This window comes from Malania oleifera, chromosome 6 (assembly GCF_029873635.1).
Source record: "Malania oleifera isolate guangnan ecotype guangnan chromosome 6, ASM2987363v1, whole genome shotgun sequence".
Lineage (NCBI taxonomy): Eukaryota > Viridiplantae > Streptophyta > Magnoliopsida > Santalales > Ximeniaceae > Malania > Malania oleifera.
This window is the reverse complement of record NC_080422.1, coordinates 66,367,948-66,382,985: the sequence shown is the minus strand read 5'-3', so window position 1 is coordinate 66,382,985 and position 15,038 is coordinate 66,367,948. Positions and strand designations below refer to the sequence as shown.

At 35.6% G+C, this 15,038-nt stretch overlaps 1 protein-coding gene across 1 annotated transcript; it reads left to right on the top strand.

Moving 5' to 3' along the window:
• The first annotated feature begins 3,228 nt into the window (after window positions 1-3,228).
• LOC131157170 (tetraspanin-8-like) lies at window positions 3,229-5,745 on the top strand. The gene is made up of 3 exons (XM_058111127.1): window positions 3,229-3,598; window positions 3,684-4,204; window positions 5,269-5,745. The coding sequence occupies exons 2-3, from the start codon at window positions 3,698-3,700 to the stop codon at window positions 5,578-5,580; spliced, it is 819 nt and encodes a 272-aa protein (XP_057967110.1). The 5' UTR covers window positions 3,229-3,598; window positions 3,684-3,697; the 3' UTR covers window positions 5,581-5,745.
• Window positions 5,746-15,038: the final 9,293 nt, after the last annotated feature.

Genomic DNA, 15,038 nt, shown 5'->3' with positions numbered 1-15,038 from the left:
TTTAATTTTTCGGGACTTTACAACCTGTTTAGCGTACCTTTTGCGAGTACCTTTGTTATCTTATCCACTAGCAGATCCTCTGAAGATCACCGCGATCTCCCTCATGACCTGCTCTTCATTCTCGTTCGCATTGGGTCTCCTTTGCTCGTGAGGTTCCCTTTGTGGATCTTATTTCTTTATAAACTTTGAAAGGTATCCCCTTTTTATTAAGGCTTCAATCTCATTTTTCAGTTGAATGCATTCCTCTGTGTCGTGCCCGTGATTCCTGTGGAACTGACAAAACTTGGACATGTTTTGTTTATGGAAAGGGGTCTGCATAGGTTCGGGCCACGATACATACTCCTTCTTTCTTATCTGGATCAGTACTTCAGAACACGGTACATTTAAGGGTGCATAGGTGGAGAACTTATTGGATTGCCCTCTCACTTTAGGGCTGGTGAGCAGCATGCTAGTCTCCTGCCTCTTTGTGGATCTAGAGGATTCTCCCATCTCTCGACTTTTACTTTTCTTTTTCAGCTCCATGCGATTTCTCCTAGTGTCCATCATTTCCTCCAAGTTGATATATTTTTGCACTCGTGCCATCAGTTCTCCCATGTCAACCGGAGGCTTCTTCTTTAAAGAGTACAGGAAGCTTCCGGGCTAAAGGGCCGTGGTGAGAGCTTCCAAGGCAATCCCTATGTCTAGGTTGCGGATCTCTAGGGTCGCGGTGTTGAAGCGATGCATGAATTTCTTTAACGACTCCCTCTCTCCTTAGACCATACTCATTAGGTGGGATGTTTTTTTGATGATCCGCCGGCTGTTGAGGAAGTGGTCAGTGAACAACTACTCCAACTCTGAGAAAAAGCCAATTAATCTAGGTTGCAGGGTCCGATACTAATCTCAGGCACTACCTTTAAGGGTTGCTGCAAAAGCTCGACACATAATGGCATCAGGAGCGCCTTGCAGCTGCATCAACACCCTGAAGGTATCCAAGTGGTCAATTGGATTGGAGAGACCTTTATACCTTTCAAAAGTGGGCATCTTGAATCTGCTTGCCAGTGAGACCTCCATCACTTCTTTGGTGAACGGTGGCTCTGAGGACCTTAGAGACGCTTCCCCATAGAAGAGGTTGGTCTTGCCTTCTTTCATCATTTTTTCTATCTGATCAATTTTCTTGATTCTTTCCTCCATCTCAAAGGACCTTTGTCGGTTGATATCTACGCAATTTGCGTCTTCTACCTTTTTGGCGGGGAAGGTTTTATCCTCGTTCTCCTTCGGTTCCTCTGCTTTTTTGAGTGGATTGGGACTCACCTGTTGTTGATGGGGGTATGTCCTTCTTGACTCTTTTTCTGTAAGAGTAGCTTGAACATATCCTCCATCTTCTTCTGAAATTTTGCTGTAAGAGTAGGTTGAACATATCCTCCATCTTCTTTTAGAAGGCAAGGAACTCTTTTCTGGTGATTCCCGAAGGTACTACGGGCGTGGAGTGGATGAACAAAGGTGACTCTTTTCCGATGGGCCCAGAGCTAGAGCCGTGTGTGGTTGGCATTTTTTTGAATGTCAGAGGTCGAGGGCAAAAGATGAGTGCCTCTCTGGAGCAGTTCCTACAGATGGCGCCAACTGTTGTAGGAAAAAAATCAGTGATAACCAATGAGGCTGCTCCCTGACCTCCATTGACTTGAAAAGGATAGAAATAGAAAGACTTGGAGGACCCAGGGTGTGCTCCGGGGGATCACTCTGATGCCTAAGTAAGAGGGATGCTCTAGAGAAGCTGAATGCGTAGAATGAGTTGAATGACTTACCTTGGCCTCTTCCTCACATCCCTTCTTATAGGGGTTGGAGTTGACCCTTGGTTGATCTGTCTTTATTGCGCGGGGGCGTGAATCGCTCCTAGGTCATAAAGTGTCTGCGTGCATCACTCGACTATTTTAAGTCGCTGGCATGGATCTCTCATCCTCTTTATTGGATTAAAGTTGATTGCTCTTGCCAGTAGGTTTGACTTGGGAGGGGGGGTGCGGGCTAGATGTTGACTCACTCTTATTGACTGGGTTATTTTGGGCATATCAATAACATAGACATGATATTTGAACATCTAAAATTTTGTTGATTTAATAAGCCACCATGTGAAATAAAGCTGTTTTCATTTTTCAAGTTCCATTTTAATTTCTCAAAATTCTAGTTACCATATATAAATTTCAAAAAATTGAAAACTAATTATTCTTTTTTTGTGATTATTTTGAAGTTTAGAAATAATGGATTAAAATGTATTTTACTAATTAAACTCTTTATTTTTATACAAATATTAAAATAAAATAATAAACTAATATTTTTTTTTAATAATTTATATAAATAAATAAAAAAAATATTTTTTAGAGTTAAATGGGTCCTAACATTTCTTAAAATTTGGAAAAATGATATATATATTTTTTTGAATTTTTTAAAATTGAGGGATTTATAAGGTTTGATAAAAAAAAGGTCACTTTTCAAGCTTAAAAAAAAAAAAAAAAAATCTCATAATACCTCTAATTATTTGAAAAGACATTTAAAAATTTGTACCCCGAAATTCAATCGTAAATTAATAAAAAAATTATTAGTGTTTTGCAGTGAACTGTTTGATAGCACAAGTCTGGGTTTAATTCCTGTCTCACTAAGCAAAAACTTGAATTTACCTCCTGCATTGGTTGTGGGCCCTGATAGCGTGGACGAGGGATTAGTCTGAATACCTCGTGATGCCATTAGTGATCATCTATCATGTAACTGGATGAGTCAAGGGCGTTAGGGTATCCGCCGTAACCGATAAAAAAAAGTTAAATCCCTAAAAAGATAAATAAAACTTTTAACATCTCAAAAAAATAGCAGCTCTAAGCCTAACCTCTAGGATGAACGTGGGAGGCAATGTTAAGCAAAGGTCAAATACCATTTGCCCAAGCAACATCTGCTAGGCGGTACAATCTCTCTACAAGGACCTGCACGTACCATATCACTGGCACTCTAAATGCAAAGATGCGTACGCGGTAACGGCTTCGTTTCTCAAACTTGAATTTGAAAGGAGCCGTGCTAAACTAACGGTCAATGTTTGATGATCCATTGCATCACCGTGCAATTTAAATTTTAAACATGGAGAGACGATATTCCAATTTTGCAAAGTCAATCAAATCGACGGTGGAAGTACGTCCGTTACGGTCACCGCCTTGTCGATCACTAACGCGGCGACGCAAAATACTCGCCGCTTGTGACTTTACGGATTATACGAGCGACGTGCCGTCTCCGCCTCTTGACCAACTGGGCGTCGAAGGACACGTTTCATACCAGCAAGGCGAGTACCCTTCTCACCTACTCCAAACTGAACTCCGTCGAAGCGCGTAGATATAGCCACATCAAATGGCACCTTCTCTGAAGCCACTCTCCATCGTAACCTCTCGCATACACCTCCACCCCACTTACATATATATGTCCGTCTTCCTCGCCAGATAGACCCATCTCACCAATCACCAATTCTCTTGGTTGCTTTTCCTATTTACCTTCGATTCATCAGATATTTCCTCCCTTATTCGATTAGGAGACGGCTCATAATCAATTCTCGCAACTGGGTTTCCTTGCTTGTTCCATTTAGATTCAGGTAAGCCTCTTCAATTCAATCGTTTCTCCGGGAATTGGATTTCCTACTTTTTCTTTTCATCGATTAATATAAGGAGAAGTGGTAGAAATCGAGCCAAAGATGTTTCGGGTTAGCAACAATCTGATCGGGATTCTGAACTTCATCACCTTCCTTCTCTCGGTGCCGATCTTGGGCGCCGGAATATGGCTGGCAAATCGCGCGAGCACCGACTGCGAGAAGTTCCTGGAGAAGCCAGTGATCGTTCTGGGGGTGTTCCTTATGGTGGTTTCGCTGGCGGGGCTCGTCGGCGCGTGCTGTCGCGTGTCCTGGCTTCTCTGGTTCTACCTCCTGGTGATGTTCCTGCTCATCGTTTTGCTGTTTTGCTTCACGATCTTTGCGTTTGTGGTGACCAATAAGGGAGCAGGGGAGGTGTTGTCAGGAAAGGGGTATAAGGAGTACAGGCTTGGGGAGTACTCCAACTGGTTGCAGGATAGGGTTAATAATGGTAAGAACTGGAACAGGATAAAGAGCTGCTTGCATGACTCCAAGGTCTGTCAATCTATGGCTAATGGCGTTGCCAACGATACCGTCCAGCAGTTTTACTTAGAGCATTTGTCTTCCATTCAGGTAAAGATACGGAAGTTACTCCCTTTTGTTCTTCTTTAATCTCTCCTGGTTCAGATCTGAATCTATATCTTTTGTGCTCTTATTACTCATTCATTTGTTCGTTTGTTTATTTGTTTGGTAAATCTGAACTGCTAAATGCAAATTTTCATTTAGGTTTGCTGTTTTATTTTTTTGCTAGGCCATTTGTTTCTGTGTTGCTTAATTATATATGTGAGAATTTGTTATATATACCTTAACCTTATCTTTTTGTGTATATAACCTTAATCTTTTGTCTTTTGGGGATTTTTGATTACCTTAAACAGTCGTCAACGTTCATTTTGTTTTATTTTATTTTTAAAAGAAAAATAAAGTTCAGAATGTTTCAAAGTTTTGTTTCTTAACCTTCTGACTACTGATGGCTTTTAAGATTCTTAGTTCACATGGTTTCGCTGATATATTCTGATGCAATTGATCTTGTTGTCCTGTGGGTTCATTGGTTTCCGTAGGTTTCAGTACTGACCTTTACTGGTTTAATTTGCTTGAATTAAATTTATTGCATGATCATCAGATTCTGATGATTTACTTTTGGATATGGAATATCCCCTAACCTATACCATTTAAAAAGGAAAGGAAAAAAAAAGAAAAAGGAGGAAACAGATGTTGCTACTGATGCCTGTGAGCTTTTGGAAGAACTCCAAAAGGCTCCTCAAAGATTATTACGTAGTTTGGATGACATTTCCTGCGGAATGGTCTTTAGTTGCATTCAGGCTGTAGAAGAATCAGCTTGCACATAGAGGGCTTTTGGTTTCCTTTGTTTTAAATTGCGAGTAATTGAGCTTTCCTTTTTTTGTTTTGAGGATATCAATCAACTAAATCCATTAAAGGGAGATCTTATGTTCACTGGACATTAAATGATCACACTCTGGTTTTTGACAGCATGCGAACTTAAGACCTCTGTTTTTTGGGGTTTTAACATAAGACGGCATGCTTTATGTTTCTGCAGATGACCCTATCAACACTATTCTTGTTATTATGTGTGCTTCCCACTTTGATTAATGGATTACTTTCTTCATTGTATTTTGCAGTCGGGGTGCTGCAAGCCATCAAATGACTGTAATTTCCAATACGCGAGCCCGATCATGTGGAATGCGACGAGCACTTCCTCATCCACGAACCCAGACTGTGCAAAATGGAGCAATGACCCGAACGTGCTGTGCTACAACTGCGAATCATGCAAGGCTGGACTGCTGGACAACATCAAGAGTGACTGGAAGAAGGTGGCTGTCGTCAATGTTATCTTCCTCATTTTCTTGATTGTGGTGTACTCGATTGGGTGCTGCGCCTTTAGGAACAACAGGGAAGACAATGCCTATTTCAGTAGGAAGCCATATCCCTGAACTTTAGATATGTGTAGTTTATGTGCAGAGAGACAGGTTAGGTCCTTTGTTAGTGGCATTGTGTGTGTTAGCTGCTACATCTACGTAGTTCCCTGTCTTGTATAGCTTTGTCTTTCACAGACTATCAGAGAGTTATATTTGGATTTCATTTGGTATTTGCTCTTCGATCTGTGTCTTGATTCATTTGATATTTGGCTCATCTTTCCAATGGCATTCAATATTAATTTACCTGTTACCTTCTCAAGGGTCCTATCAATGGCGAAAACAGGAGAGATGTCTATTGCATGGCGGAAAAATTGTCTCTCTTTGATAAAAAGTTTAATTTTACAAAATATGCCCTAAAAGAAGAAAACAGAATTGGGCGCTTTGATCATCACGGGATTGGTTTTATGGTAACAAGAATTAAGAAAGAAGCTGGTGACCAGTACATAACCATTGACATTCCGGGTTCTTGTGACAAGAAGGGAATGAAGACGACAGGGAGATATATTTTTCTCAATTGGTAAAACTCATATGGTAAGGTCAATCGTGAATAGCTTTAGTTGCAAGCGATAAAAATTTTCTCCATGGCAATGCCAGAGTCGGTGGTTGCAATGCTGCCTGCCTTTTTGCCTTGGGGAGGCAGGATTCACGGAAACAAGTCGGCCTGTGCATGTGAGAGGCTGCACCTAGATTCACAACAGACCAGGGTCTGCTTCCACATGGATAAAGCTCAAAGTAGGTTCTTCGCATATGCCCCATTATCTTTGTGTCCAAAAATTTACCTCTGCATAAAAAGCATGGATTTCTTCTTCTGCGCTTGCCCTAGTTTCATCATTCCTTAATGGGATTTTCTCATGGAAACATTTAAAAGAAAATATATTTTCACATGGGATGTATGTACCTTTTAACATTTAAATATGATAAAAGATATTGGCTTTTTGATGAAAAGACAAATGCATTTCTCGAGATTTTAAAAATCACATGACCTCCCTTGAATTTTTTAAAAATTTGATAAACTATCCTAAAAATTTGCTACTAAAAATCACAAGTCTTCCCTTGTATTTTATAAGGAGACAATTTTTTAAGGTCATAAATATTTTAAAAATCAAATGTCAAGAGAGATCTAAAATCTAATTTCTTGTGTGTATATTTTCCTTTGCAGCTCTTAATTACTACTAATATTTTCTTGTCTCCAAATCCTAATCACTACCAATATTTTCTCTTTGCAAGTTTTGAATTTATTCTCTCGGTGTCAATGTTTGAAAATGATCATAAGGCAAAAGATAGCCTTATACTACAATAAACACAACCTTTTTGGACATTTCAAGCATAACTTGCAATACGAGAAGCAGCTATTTGCGATGGATTTGCATTCTCCAATTTCTAACCCCTAATTATTACTTGTATTCGTATCAATTCTTAATTACTATAAAAACATTTAAGTGTCAAATAAAATGAAAAGTTTTGTATTTTTAGAGAAGTATCATAAATAATGATATACTATTTTAAAACAAATCATAAACTTTAGCGACGGATTATAAATACTAATTATTTGTTATGCATAAACAATATATAGATAGGAAAGCTATTCGCAATATTTTGTGTATTACAAATGCTTATATATTTGTCACCCTTAAGAAAAGTCACAAATAATCGACAATTTTTTTTCCCACAAACAATAATATAATATAAGTATTCATTTTTTTTTTTTTTACATATCCCTATTACATATGTCAATCCATTCAAATATCCCTATACATTCATTGAAATTATGATAAAAATTCTTTTATATATTTGTTGAACATCAATAAGAAAAGCTATATTAAATTTAAGTTAAACTGTTCAATACACAATTTTTTTTAAAGTGCAAATAGATCCACTATTATCCAAGTTCCATAATTATCCTTAATTTTTTTTATGTTCAATATAAAAAAGAAATAGAAAAGGTGCATATGTATCCCGACCCCAATGTTGGTCTGACTAGGCACCCTGGGTGGATTCTAAAACTTTTAAATTAATCTAAATATTTCACAAGTTGTGAGAGATATGTTGAAACTAAATTCAAACTCACAAGTAAAATATAGTCAATGAAGGGCTTAGCATGATATTTAAATCAAGCAAGTATTGAATCAATTATTAAGATAATAAAGTCACACAATCAACACATAAGCTAGTTAAGGGAGTTAAGTGACTGTCAGCTTTGGATTCGGGTGGCTAGTTTCATTGCCAACTAGTTTGCATTTTGAAAAAATAGGTGAAGTATAGAAAATCAAACCATTGATTATGTAATCCACTATTTTTATTTAGAAAACAGAGTCACTATTTTATTTTAATTTTTTGAAAATAAAATCATTTAATTCTTTTCAAATAGAATTAAATGATTAACACCCTCACCATCTGAGAATGGTTACTACTTTTACCTTGTGTGTGTGTGTGTATTTCCCTTAAGAAAAGTCATTTTTTGAAATCAAATGTGGACAAAAAACCTATGAAAGATGGAAGTTGGCAGGAACTGAATAACCAGCCTCAAAGGGCGGTCAACTTGTATTGACCCCATGGGCTAGACCCTATTTTGATTATGACAAATATTCTGGTATTTAATATTTTCCAAGTTTGTGTGTAGGACCATATTAGGAAGATCATATTGATGGCACATGGCAACTTGAGGAAAATGAAGACCTGAAATGTTTTTAATTGTTGTAATCTATATTTCATTTTACTGGGTCTGTAATAATAATCATCCAAGGTCTGTAATAATTTGCATATCATGCATGTAGGACTATAAGTTCAAGACTTTAGAGAGACCTTAGGGATCACCCTTCGATCAACCGAAACTGGATTTTTCCGGTAGGATAGAAAGATTTTAGGTCTCTAAACAAATGCACAAACAGTCCCCATATCACTTACATAATCAGGGAAATCAATTGGTTTAAAATTGGACTTAAAGGATCAAAATCATGAGGTTTCGGGTGACCGAACCGTTGGTGTTCAAAACACCTTGGGCGTCTGAACCATTGGGAAGTCAGCGAGTTGACCTGATTTCAGGCAACCGAACCAGTAATGAATGTATTGCCCTTAGGCGACTGAACTCATGTCAGAGCACCTTTCACCAACCTAGGCGCCCGAACATTCGCGTTCAAAATACTCTCGGGTGACCGAATTGGAAAGTTTGGGCTACTGAACATATGACTGGGAACCCAAACCGCGGATAGAATGATTTTCACCTTTTGTTTAGCCGACTGAACTTAGACTCGAGCGACCGAACTTTTTAAAATACTTTTTAGAGCTGAGTCTATTTGGGCGATTGAACCATGGTTTAGCCACCCGAAACCTTTCGGGTTATTTATTTTTTATCGGGGTTAAATTTAATTAAATGGGGTTAATTTTTCTGACTGTTTTAAAAATATTTCTAATAATGACCCCTATGTCCCCAATGGTTATAATTTGACCTTTGTCTATATATAGGGCCTCATTTTTGCAAATTAAGCAGAGATTAGCAAGATAATTAGTCAAAAATCCTCTCAATTTTTAAAAGCTTATCTTGCCTATTTTACTTCAAATATTCTCATACATCCATTTTCTTGATTAATCCTAGCTTTGTGAAAGTTTCTTTTTGTGCTATTGCTTGTTATAAATTACTTATACTCCCATTGCTTTTTTGATTGATTGTTATTGTTTTTGGGGAGTCAAGCAAGAGTTTTTCCATAGATTTTTATTTGATAAATCTAGTGTTGGGAAAAACTCATTAGCTTAAGGATCTTTGCATTGTCATTGCAAAGATTCCTATAGCAATACTCTTTTGTGTGCGAAATATTTTTTTACAAGCTATATACTTCAAACTACTCTTGTGCTTATTTCATTAAAGGAAAATATTTTGAGTTAGTTTGAATATTTGATCAGCATCTTTGAAACCCTAATCAAGTATTGAGATTTGTTATATCTAGTTTTAAAGAAATAGATTGTTAGAACACTCTTGTGCTTGATTGTTTATAGACATAACTTTGAGTGATGATTGTACACATATAGCACTGAACTTATAGTTCATACATTCTTGAGCTGCATTGATTATATTTGTTTGTACGCAAAAATTTACATTTGTTGTATTCCAGGCGTGGCCTGAAATACAATGTTGGTCCCCACCCCAATGTTGGTCTGACTAGGTACCCAAGGTGAGGGGTGAATTGGGTGATTCTAAAACTTTGAAATTAATCTAAATGTTTCACAATTTGAGAGGGATATGTTGAAACCAAATTCGAACTCACAAGTAAAATGTAGTCAATGAAGGACTTAGCATGGTATTTAAATCAAGCAAGTATTGTATTAATTGTTAAGATAATAAAGTCACACAATCAACACATAAGCAAGTTAAGGGAGTAAAGTGACTGTCAGCATTGGATTTGGGTGGCTAGTTTTATTGCCAACTAGTTTGCATTTTGAAAAAATAGGTGAAGTATAGAAAATCAAACCATTGATTATGTAATCCACTATTTTTATTTAGAAAACAAAGTCACCATTTTATTTTAATTTTTTGAAAATAAAAATTAAATAAAAACCTTTTTCAAAGAGTTATAAGTGTGGAAATACGATTATGAATAGGGAAGGAAATCCCTTAATTCTTTTCAAATAGAATTAAATGATTAGTACCCTCACCATCTAAGAATGGTTACTGCTTTTACATTGTGTGTGAGTGTGTGTGTGTATTTTCCTTAAGAAAAGTCATTTTTTGAAATCAAATTTGGACAAAAAACTTGTGAAAAATGGAAGTTGGTAGGAACTGACTAACCAGCCTCAGAGGGCGGTCAACTTGTGTGGCTACATCTACATCAAAATGGACTACCTATATACCCCAAAAATGGGATCAAACGACTTGTGGTTACTTAAATATTTTTAGTTCCCAATATAAAACATTTTAAAGTTTTTATAACTCACTTGAAATCTTGAATGAAAAATTCAAATTTTAATAAAAAAACATTGATTTTTTTTTTTAATAGAAAAACTCTCAACAGCAGAGCCTTGATGATTGTTAATATTAGAAAATAGACACTTTTTTACCCTCAAACAACTTTATAAGTGACTATTTTGAAAAATGACATTTAAAAAAAAAAACTTGAAAAATTAGTTTTTTAGTTGGAGAGCCACAAACTCGCCTAGAAATACTTTGAAAAATTGGGTTAAAATGTAACTTCCTGCTTAATTTATCATATAACAAAATATATTTAATATTAAAGTCAACTTGAACCCATGGGTAACGGGGATACATCTGGCATTTACAACGGAAACTTAAGCAGCAATAAATATAAATCACATTTTCATAACCATAAAATACAAATGCCAGAGTCAACTACATTCCCAAATATTTATGCTTTTATACAATCTCCAAGAAGATACAAAATATATACATATCTAGGAACTCACAACACAAATCTACTGTTCCTAGATCAAAACTCACCCTCCTAGCAGGGTAGTATCAACCTATCTCAACAATGACCACGATCCGCCGGTCTTTCTGAGTTTTCTGAAAATTATTTGATGTTTAGGGGCGAGACACTTTTCAGTAAGGGAAAATTAAATATAACCGTATGACAACATGAATATTTAATACTAATACAGATAAACAGTACATTTCATATACCTGAAAACATTCATCATAACATACTGAATAATCATATACTTTCATAATTTCTAATAATTCATACTAATCATGAAATATTTGTTATAATTGCTAATACTGAAATTCTACCTAGGATGTATAGGTAGCTGATGTCATGTATTACCTCCCATGACGGGTTGTGCAGCCCGAAGGCGGGACCCGACAATGGCTGGCCGACCACTATCGAGTCAAAAATGTCTGTAAGTACGATGGGCCCGCCACACCCTAGTTTGGACTGCTAGGTGGACGTCTACAACTCTACACTGAAAGTCACATCGACTATCCATCTCCCACCCCCTCGTGGGATGGTTAGCACAAATCTGAACATAGATATCTGATCTATATAGCTACGGTACCGTGCTCCTAAAATTGAACAAAACTAACATCCGGGTTCTGATAACATCTAATACATGATAATATAGTATTTAACATAAATGAATTGATAGCATTTTTTATAATTTCATAAATACAGCCTTGCGCCGAACATTTCATTAATACGACCTTGTGCTGAAATCATATATCATACACGGCCTTGTGCCGGCTATCAATCACGATCTTGCGCCGAATATCTCATACATATCATTCTGAATAAGTAAATTAATTATCATGTATTTTCAAAATCATAATGTACTGTATTATTTCATAATTCTTGAAAACATGCTTTACTTGTAAAATTTGCCATCGTATAATACTTATCATGTAAAATAATATTCATATCACACAAAATTGAGTAAATTCGTACATTTCATTCTAAAATCACATTTTTCTGTATAACAACAGTATTTTCCTAAATAGGCATTTTCTTAATAATATTCAAATGTAATACATGCTTTCCTGAAAATTAATTGCTGATAAATAATAATAGTTTGCATGGAAAATAATTGCTTTAATTTATTCCCTTACCTGATATTGAAAAGAAACCCCCTAAATACATCGGTCCTGCACTCGCAGGGTTCCTAATTCAACACCCTAAATTCAACAATTTCTAGAATTAAAATTTATTATTTTTCCATGAATAACATTTCCTATAACTACGGTAAGACTAAATTTGACATAAAAAGCCTTACCTGAAACTAGTGACAAATTTCAACTTTGTCCCACCAACAATCTGCTTTGGTAGAATTGGAGAGAACTTTCCCAAGAGCATCATGGTGGCCTCAAATCGTTGATCCGGCGAACGATGGGGCTGAAATCGAAGAGAGAGGAGAGAGAAACTGTAGGGAGGAGAGAGAGAGAGAGAGAGAGAGAGAGAGAGAGAGAGAGAGAGAGAGAGAGAGAGAGATTTTCTGATTTTTCTTGCGTAAAAATCTGGGTATAAACTATTTATAGAACTAGATTCGTTAACGAGACATGTCACCTCATTGATGAGTCCTTGAAGAAGTTTGTCGACGAATTTCAGATTACCATAAACCCCCTCTCGGTATCTTCTCGTCGACGAGGCATGCCTTCGTCAACGAGTCTAGTATGCAACGTTGTCGACGAACCCTTCGTCAATGAGCTCAGTACGCAACATCGTTGACGAACGCTAACGAAACCTGCTGCCTCCTTCTATTACCATTTCCCATTTACCCTTTTCCTTATTACTTAAATACCATTATTCTTTGGGTCATTACATAAAAAAATTCTGAAAAATGTCTAAAAGTCACATAATCGACCAATTTCATAATCTTTTTGGAGAACACTTGAAAAATGATATTTTTATTTTTTAAGGGAAAAATGATTAAATCATGTCAAATTAGCAGCCAATAGGCTTGACCATACACTTTGGTGAGCGTTTAAACCAACCATTGAATCATAACTTTAATTAAGCAATAAAATTCTTTCTTATGCCACACGATTTGAGTGTTTCTCATAATTATATAAACTACTGGAAAATAGGTCATTTTATACCCAATATCTGTTTTATCGAAAATACAGGTTTAATTATATCCATCATTTATTTAACTCAAAATATGTATTTAAAGGAAAAACGGAGATAACCAACTTTGCTCACTTTAATTCTTTATGAAATACCCTTAATAAACCAAACCAATAATTTTAACCAGTCAAATCATTCAAAAAATCTACTACAATAATCCGGAAATCAAATTCTTTAATTCAATTCTTTAAACTTTGAAATACAATTATTATAAAATTCCTAGGCTCACAAACGACAGTTTAATCAACTCATAATAATAATAATAATCCAAAATTCAATTTTCATATGCCAGAATATTCAAAAAAACATATATATAATTCCTGTAATCTTATATTAGAATTTAATCGAGTAATGGATAAAAATTTCTAACATAATCTATTTCCTTTACCTTGACCCTGGAGTGGTGCCTATGACGACCCTACGACAAATCCACTCCAGTTAACTTGTTAAGGATTGAAGTCGGGACCTCGTGGTGGTATTCGTTTTTTGATTTGGCTGATGGATGAAGAAATAATCTAGAGAAAGAGAGAGACAGAGGAGAGAGAGATAAGATGACAATCCCGGGGGGGGGGGGGTTGGTTTTGATCTCAGGAATTCAATTACTGAAGCTTCAAAATGAAGCTTTAGTATGTGCTATTATATATATATATATATATATATTTATATTTGTATATATATATATGTATTAATTTAATCCACATATATATATATATATATATGTATTACTTTAATCCATATTTATATATCTATATATATATATATGTATATATGCACATCTATCACTTTATTTATTTAATAAATTCAATTTAATAATGTTTAATTAATTAATAATTAATCTTAAATTTTTTTTTCGTGTTACTACATTCTCCACACTCCTTATAGAAATTTCGTCCTCGAAATTTACTAATCAATCATTTTATGTAACCCTAAAATTACTTGACTATCATCATACCACAAATTCAACATACTCCACAGATATGCATAAATACGTTACTTAACATTCAAATTTTAAATTTAAAACATCAAGCACCCAATTTGGCCACAAACCATCAAATCACAACACCTAAATTACCAAGATTCTCCTTCAAATACTTTTCTCCACAAATCAACCAACCTAACTTTCGTGTTCAAATTTCAAGTTCTAGTCTCTCTACTTGAAAACATCATCGTCGATAGATTTACCATGATTTTCTGAAACTCAGTACTGATTCAGAAAATCACAGAAGACCATCAAGGGATTTTTGCCACCAGGCCACGAAACAAAACTCAAAATTTCCTTCCAGTATCCTAAACTACCCGTTCCGATCCTCATTACCATTCATACCTATACTATGGTAATAATCTTCCTAAAGTCTGCAAAATCCATTTCTTAAGCTTTGATACCACTTGTAATGTCCCGAACCCGAAAGTGGGGTTCAGAGAGTTATTGTAAATAAATCTCTAATACCATAATATAAAACAGCGGAAGATCTTCGTAATAAATTACTAGAGTACTAGTTTATCCCACTAAGTTACAATATCCATCTGAATATAATTAATAAAGATCTAAACTCATAAAAACACAAATAGATAATAACAATAAAAATTCTAGACAAGATCTTCTATCTCACCCATGCTTCCACTGCGCACTCTGATTACTACTATACTTCTCATGGCATCTGAAAAATGATATGATAATGATGGGGTGAGACACCTCTTAGTAAGGATGGAACAAATTATTATCAGTGTGTGGCTATCATGAGTTTAGTGTATACAAAGTATAACCATTTGTTAATCAGTAACAACAACTGTTAATACATTTATAGACTATACTCACACATACATCATTATTTATAAGTTAGAGTTCCTTAGAATTGGGGAGATTAAAAGCCCATTACATGTAACACCCCTTTGCTCTGATACCTTATA